General features: G+C 40.5%; 1 protein-coding gene across 4 annotated transcripts in view; it reads right to left on the bottom strand.

Moving 5' to 3' along the window:
- Positions 1–1,034: 1,034 nt before the first annotated feature.
- SLC16A9 (solute carrier family 16 member 9) overlaps positions 1,035–8,270 on the bottom strand; it is a 54,088-nt gene continuing 46,852 nt past the window's right edge. For all 4 annotated transcript variants that reach the window (XM_059170201.1, XM_059170203.1, XM_059170202.1 and 1 more), the window contains 3 exons: positions 7,183–7,278; positions 3,591–4,508; positions 1,035–3,167 (listed from right to left, as the gene is read on the bottom strand). In XM_059170201.1, coding sequence (XP_059026184.1) covers positions 2,989–3,167; positions 3,591–4,508; positions 7,183–7,278 — 1,193 coding nt within the window. In that variant the 3' untranslated portion in view covers positions 1,035–2,988. The remainder of the gene's footprint in view (positions 3,168–3,590; positions 4,509–7,182; positions 7,279–8,270) is intronic.

The raw sequence follows: 8,270 nt of genomic DNA, 5'->3' as shown, positions 1-8,270 counted from the left end.
CCTGGTTCCTGGGAACGGTTCCTCGTGGGGCTTTTAAAAGTTGGTGGCTGAAACCTCTCTCTTGATGACATGGTCACCCTAGAGAAAATTGGATAGGCAACTGGCTCCCGGCAGGCTTCTCAGAGACAGTGAAGCAGAGGCTGACAGGAGGAGGGGCTCTGCAACGATCCCAGCACAGCTCCAGGCACTTCCAAGTTTAAAAAATACCATTTGAGTCACAAAAGAAAGATCATATTCTAATCAATGTAATTTCACTGTGTTTTCTTCTTCTTCTTCTTCTCCTTCTTCTTCTTCTTCTTCTTCTTCTTCTTCTTCTTCTTCTTTTCTTCTTCTTCTTCTTCTTTTTATTCATTAAATGTGTTTTTAAAATGTTAATTCTTGGGGTGCCTGGCAGGCTCAGTCCAAAGATCCCAGGGTCATGAGTTCAGCCCCTAACACAAACAGATACATAAACTTTTTAAAAAATGCTAATTTTTAAGAAATGGGCAAATCTTGAATAATTATTCACATAAACATGACTTTACTATTCATTAAAGGATTGGCTTTATAGTAACCCTCCCACTGAAGTCCCATTTCCTAGCCGTGTTGGAAATCATTGGGTTTAGTGGAAACTTTCTTCATTTTGCTTTTGGAAGCTACTTATACATGTTTCCATATCATGATAATTATGTTTTGTAGCATACAATGAAGACTATAAAATCCCCACCTCACAGGGCTATAATGAAAGATAAATAATATAATGTGCCTAGAACTTATTAAGAAATCCATTAATGATTGCCAAGATCATTATTAAGAATCTCGAAGAGAAATCTATCCCCTTTCCCTCAAAAAGATTCTGTAGTATTGACATGTTAGCTTTCTGGAAGGCAGTGGTCAAAATAGTTTAGCAGATTGACTTGAAAATGTTGAGGCCCAATCACCCAGTTCTGGGGTCTGAAGTGAACATGTGGTAATCAATTTTTCTACATTCAGTGAAATGTCACTGCAATTTGGGGGAGGAGGATGGCCAAGAAGAGAAAAAGCAACCAAACCAATGCAAAACAAGCCAAAAAAATATTTTATTTTAACATAAAATTCATTCCCTAGACCATGGAAAACACACACACTGGATGACATTAGTAGACAAAGGGAAGATGCATTTGGACAATTATCAACATTGATGAATGCGAGGATGTCATGAAAGTTAAATTTTTTCAGGTTATACGATTTCCTGAAGACAGTGTTGGCAAAGAGGAACTTTCAACACTAAAACGTTCAGTTCAACTTTTTAAAATGTCACTTGTTTTATTTACTAACCTTGACAGTGACTAAAGAATGAGGTACAGAAAACTTTCCAGAAGTTTGAGTATGGAGTAGAAGTCCAAAGGCACTTTGGAGCCCCATTATTGCATTATTGAGTAGGATTAACTCAGTTATGAAATTCCCCCACACTTCAGGTTTACTGCATAGAAAAGTACTATTTACCTACCTCACTGAGGTGTGGTGGGGCTTCATGATTATAAAGTGCTTTAGGCGCCTTCCAAGAAAGGCAACATAGAAGTATAAAATCTTACATATTTCAAAAGAAATGAAAAGACAATTTTGGCACAATAGGAAGAGTCCTATTTAAAGAACCACAGTTGGCTATTTGTAAAAATCCCTCACCTCAATGGTTTATTGCTTTTTTGTGTTTCATTTAAGAGAAAGACTGTTTCTCTATTGCCAGTCTTATAACACCCATTGTCGACCCGGCTGTGTTGTTAGAATTCCTTGAAGAGTTCACTACAAATATTGATGCTTGGCCCACAGCCTACACCTACAGAATTAAAATCTCTAAGAGTAGTACTCAGGTAACTATATTTTTTTAAACCATCTAGAGGATTCCAACTTATAGCAAGGTTAAAAATATATTTCTTTAGAAAAATGTCTATTTATTAAACATTGATTTTCTTCCAAAAAGTTTTTATAAGACTGAATAATGTTGGATCAGGGTATCAATTTCTTACTGCCTTTTTCTCTTCCCATGTCCCACACAGACTTGGAGTACACACACACACACACACACACACACACACGCGCGCGCCGCGCATTTTAGTTCTGGCCTTGAATTAAAATTTGATAGTGGTAAAATCTGATAGTGGCAAATAAATGCTTCATTGAGAAGTTATGCAAGGATTTGCAGTTCATTCCCACTGTGCCCGAAGCAAATGGATGTTGACCCTTTGCCAGAACGGAATGGTTTACGCATTCCCCATTGGGAAACAGGTAAAATGAGCACTTCCTGGGAAACACTTCCTGGGAAACATCCGTCCCATGGATGCTGACAGGGAAGAGTGAGCGTGGTTCTAGCAGCCAACCATGACACAAGGCTGTGGGGAGGGTCCCTGTTTCGAGACTGCCTGCCTCTCAGGAAACACCTTGGGAATTGAAACGATTTAAGCGCAGTGGGTCCAAACAGGGGATGCCGCCTCAAGGTAAATAAAATCAAACAGTGAAAACTAGTGACTGTAATTTAAAATATCTTTGGAAAAAAAAAAAAAAAAAAGATCGGCTTGCTCCACCACAATTCTTAATGCCATTGAAGTAACTGTTTTCATGTGCTAGCCGGTGTAACATAGAGAGGAGAATGATTTAGTCCCTAATGGCCTTCACATAGATCTCATCACGTTGCCTGTATCAGGTTTAAAACAGAAGAGCCCCCTCTGGATTCCTTGCAGGGGAACTAATGTAGCCTACAGAGAAATTATATTTCTTTACGCAGAGAAAGCCTTCCGAGACAGGCCCAAATTTTTACAACATCAAGAATCCATGAGTCATAGTAAAACAGAATAGTCCCATTTCTTGCAAAAAGAAAAAAAAAAGGGAAAAAATATATACAAGAGATAGAAGCTACATATACAGTACATAGAGTACATAGGATTTGTTTAAAAAAAAATTTTTTTTTCATTCAGAGTCAGCCACAGTGAAATCTTGCTGTGAGAAAAGTCTGTAGTGCCTTCCAGCATTCCTCTAAACATTAGAGGTAACTTTGTACAGAAAGGTTGTTGGAGCCGGCTTGGGCAGCAGCTTGTTGCACGTGTCCCAGGAGGGCAGGGCGGCCAGCAGCAGGACGCAGCCTCCCAGCAGGACGCAGAAGCCACTGAAATAAAACGCAGTGTCATAGGTCTGGGTCCAGTCATAAAACCAACCTGAAAAGAGAGCAAGAAAAAAGTGAATTGGATAGAAAGTGTATGAAGAGGAAGCCTCTTCCTCCGCTAATTTCATCAGTCTTACCTACAGTCTTAGCTACGGTAAGGACCAGGTTACATAGTACCCCATGTACTCTCTAAAGGACTATTAGGAGTTAGCAGAGCAGAACCTCCTGAAAAATTTGGACAAGGATAAACAGGTATGTTTAGTTTCTCCCAAATAAAAAAAAGAACACAAATCCCTGAGCAAGTATGCTGGCCTTTTCAACTATATCAAAGTGATTGTGAATAAATCATTACCATGAGACATCTATGCAGGTTTATTTTTTGCTCGTCTGTGCTACTCTTACAATCTGGATTTCTATATCCAGGGATGTTATAAAGAAGAGCAGTAAAACAGGTTGACTTTGAGAAATATCTTACCAACAATTGGTGGTCCAAGGCTATTTCCAAGTCCAGCAAAGAACATTAATATCCCATAGGCATGGGCTAATTTTTCAATTCCCACAGTCTTTGTGGTCACATATGGGAAGATGGACCAATTACCAGTCAGAAACCCTAGAATCCCAGAAAGTATTGCCAATGTGACATAACTTTTGGCAAATGGAATTGCACACAAGGCCAGGCCCATGCTTATTAAGGTAGCTACGTAAAGATATAAGGTATTAATCCACTTGAAGTCAGCCAGTATCCCCAAGAGGAGTTTACCCACTGCTGTCATAATGCCAATAATGGAAATAAGAGGCATAATAAGCTCTTCTTCTTTCACATTTGAACTTCTTGCCACATCTTCCATAAGCAATGAAGGTGGGAATCCTCCGATGTCAAAAAGAAAGATTGCAATGAAGAGCGCTGAAAACACTTTGTTTTTAAAAAGAGCCACAGTTTCTCCACAGTAGTTTTTATATAATTGCCACTTCCTCTTGGCAAGCTGTTTGCAAAAGTATGTCTGTTCTGCAACTTTCTTTTTGTACGTCTCGGCCTCTTTTGTATGCGCCCCTGTTGTTGGGTTCTTATGAAGTAGGCTCTCCTGCTTCTGGCCACCACTGGCTAAGGCACTCTTGCAAGTTTCCTCAGCACCGTAGCTCCTTCCAGGAATGTTTGTGTTTTCTTCCAGGTCCTTTTCTTTCTCGCTGTAAATGGAGTATTGATCTGGTACACTTTCCAGAGCTGTTTTTTCAGGCAAAGGACAATCAGAGGACTGGAGGGGTCTCATCAGGCTGCCACAGGCTAATATATTTAAAGCTAGGGCACCCACAATCAGCAGGCATCCATCCAGCCCATAGAACTCAATCAGCAACCTCTGCAGAGCAGCATATATAAAAAGTCCGACACTTGAACCTAAAAAGGAAATGGGAGCTGTTCAGTCTTAATCTCTTACAATTTGAGACTCTCAGAACAACCATTATTAATACTGGCCAAATAAGAGTGGTAAAGGGAGGAACATGGTTTTATATTCCAATAAACCTTTATCTATGGACATTGAAATTTTAATTGCACATAATTTTCATATGCCCTGAAATATCCTTATTCTGATTTTTTTTATTAACCATAAAAAATGTAAAAATCATTCTTTGCCCATGAGCTCTCCAAAAACAGGCAGAAGACCAGCTCTGGACTGTGGACATTCGTTACCAACTCCTGTGCACCACGGGACAAGATTGCATCCCTCAAATCTTTGTTTCATGCGCACCATGTTCCTTTTTGTCGATGAGGTCACAATATTTCACATACTTTTATTTTTGGTTTCTTTTCGATGTTTAAAAAATTCTGCTGTGATTTCTGCTTTGCTTGTCCTCTTTCACTGAATGCGGATACTGTAGGTTAAATGTCCTTGTCCCCACCCCAGTTCCTATGTTGAAATCCTAACCTCCAACATGGTGGTATTAGGAAGTGGGGTCTTTGGGAGGTTATGAGGTCATGAGCCCAGGGAGCACTCATGAACGGGATTAGCATCCACAGCAGAGAGACCCCTGAGAGACCACTCCCTTTCCACCATGTGGGGAAACAGCAAAAAAATGGCACTCTGCAGCCTGGAAAAGGTCTGTCACCAGAACCCCACCATGCTGGTATTCTGATGTCAGATTCCCAGCTTCCAGAATGGAGAAATACATTTGTGTTTTAATCCATGGGACTTGTTATCACACTAAGTAGATCCATGATTTCTCCCTAATTTTGCCTCACTGGGCTCCCTGTGAGTTGAAGCTAAAAACTCCTTGATTCTGCCAATTTAGGTGTCCAGAGTTGAACCACTTTTACTTCAGTGTTCCGTGGCCGAAGCCCTTAGGCCCTCCTTTCTAGACTGAGTGAGAGCATACAGCATACAATTTCTGCCATGGTCGGGACACATAAATTTGGACATTAAGGGAAACCTAGATCATAATCATAAAACTCCCTGTGTTAGAGCCCTTGCTGTGTCCCTTACACGGATGCTCCTTTAATATTCCCAATAACTTGATGTGATGAGTACTATTATCCCCATTTTACAGTTCAGAAAACTGAGCTTAACTCAGCAGTTAACTGGACAGAATGGTTAGAGAACTTGTCTGTCACCAGACAGCAAGTGAGTGACACAGGCAGGATTCAAAACCAGGTGGTCTGGGTCTGGGGTCTGTGCTCGTTGCTACACTCTATGCCCCTACAAAGACAGCAGGGGCGCCTGTGTGGCTCAGTGGGTTAAAGCCTCTGCCTTCAGCTCAGGTCATGATCCCAGGGTCGTGGGTTCGAGCCCTGCATCGGGCTCTCTGCTCAGTGGGGAGCCTGATTCCTCCTCTCTCCCTGCCTGCTTCTCTGCCTGCTTTTGATCTCTGTCTGTCAAATAAATAAATAAAAATCTTAAAAAACAAAAAACAAAAAACAAAAACAGCAGATAAGCCCTATTGTCCTTCAGGCTTATGCCTGCCCTCACACTCCCTCCCACCCCTGTGCAACAGCCTGTAAGGTTCTTTGAACTGCATTCCAACTGCTGTGGGTTCTCCGTCTTCTGTTTTTGCTATTTCTTCTCCCAGTCCTGCCTTAACCTTAACTGTGTCCTCAGACTCTGGCCCTGTCTACTCTTAAACCATGATTCACATTTCTCACCTGGCAATGCTTCCTTTAACCACCTTCAGTAAATATCCCGCTCCATTTAATTCAATCTGGAATCACTTTGTTGCCACTGGGTTAGCCTCAGGAATAAAACATTCGTTTGGATTCTGTTGCCAGAAAGATCATTGAACTTACTCGGTTTCTCTGGAAATCTGACCTCCCAGGACTACATGCTCATTAACGAGTAAGTAGCATATGTAAATGTACAACTTTTACCAAACTTGGCAGCTCTGTCTCCGAAGCAGACTCATAAAGTTTTTGGCCACAGAAGATTTGGTAAGTTCCCTAAACAGTGTAGGAAAAAGTCCATCTGAATAGTACAACATGACTTTAAAGCATCAGAGGAACTCCGGAAGGCTGTTATATTTACGTGCCCCGCCACCGCCCCAGTGATCATCTCTTGATTATTAAAGAACAAGAGTCAACAGTCTGTCCTGAGGATATGCACATGGCCAGAGAGATGCATTCACTAATCAGGACTCTTGAAAAAACTATACACTCTGCAGTAAGTGGAGATGGCGAGACAGCGGCATCAGGCTTCCTGACAGAGCCCGGGGGTCTCCACGTTCCTGGCATTTCTCCTACCCCTCTCGGACAGAAGGGGCCTCTCCTAAGTGCCCTCTGCTTCTCTGAGTAAAGCTCTCACCAGCTTGTGTCTCTCCGTTGACTAAGCCCATCAGCTTTTCTTTCCTTCATTATATTGGTCATCAAATTCCCCAGATTTTTTGTATATGTATCCTAAGATTTTCTGGAAGCTGTACCCTTATTTACAGGAGAAAATAACATTTCCTTCTTGGACTAGAGTAAAAAAATGGTGCTTCCTAAGTGGGATCTGGGAAGGGGCTGGTTAAACATCTGTGTTTGGTAACTTTTGACTTTGATTAGAAGGATGGATGGTGATAAAGCTATACTTATTTTGAAAATGTACCTGTTGAAATCAGGCCAAGGGCAAGGCCTCGATGGCTGTCAAAATACTGGCATGTAATGGTCACTGTTGCTGTGTATAATAATCCACATCCGAGTCCTAAACATAAGAAGACAATGCATAAATTCAGACGGACTACGGTTCTTCACTGAAAAAACAAAAACCAACAAGAGTAATTAAGTATGTCCTGTAGGTCATTCTGTTTGTGATTGACTAAAACTCTTCGGAGCATGGACTCCTGGATCCTTTACACTTAATGAATATATTTGGGTAGGCTCAGTTCTCATTCTATACCCATCATAAGGTTGTGTTCAAATTAAAAAAAAATAAAAATAAAAAGTCCAATTGCTAAAGCATGAATGAATAATGCAAATTTAAATCAAGACATTATGGGCAGAGAGAGAAAATGGTTACATTACCAAATAATAAAATTTTATTCAACATGCTTCCTTCTGTCTCTCTTCCAAATCCTCGCCCTGAGCTCAGCGTCCCTTCCTCCTCAAAGAGCTCTAAACAATTTGAGAAATTTCCCTTCACCGGTGCAAGCTATTTTAGGAGGGCTTATAGTTTGCACACCCCAGTCTACAAAACAAAGGCCCCCCTGCAGGTCCTCTAGGGTTCTCAGATCATCCCAACACAGTAAAATATGTGTTTGTGAGTTTTTTCCTTGCAGAGATGCAAACTACCTTATTTGGGAGTAAAATGTCTTTTTTTTTTTTTAAGAGATTTTATTTATTTATTTGACAGAGAGAAATCACAAGTAGGCAGAGAGGCAGGCAGAGAGAGAGGAGGAAGCAGGCTCCCTGCCGAGCAGAGAGCCCGATGTGGAATAAAATGTCTTTAGTTTAAGATATCTTTGAAAAAAAAAAAAAAAAGGAAGCAAATAAAATAAAATATTAACAACTGTCAAATTTAAGTGGAACAAACAGTTGTTTGCTGTATGATTCTCTACTTTTCTGTAGATTTGAAATTCTTTTATAATTAAAAAAAAAATACCTTACCAAATTTCCCTTTCTTGAAATCAAAGGACAATACTTATCTCTAGATCTTCTCCAAGGCTTTTGTTTATTAACTTAATCTTTTCTTCCCTA

This window comes from Mustela lutreola, chromosome 4 (genome assembly GCF_030435805.1).
Source record: "Mustela lutreola isolate mMusLut2 chromosome 4, mMusLut2.pri, whole genome shotgun sequence".
NCBI classification, from domain to species: domain Eukaryota; kingdom Metazoa; phylum Chordata; class Mammalia; order Carnivora; family Mustelidae; genus Mustela; species Mustela lutreola.
This window is presented reverse-complemented; position numbering and strand designations above follow the sequence as displayed.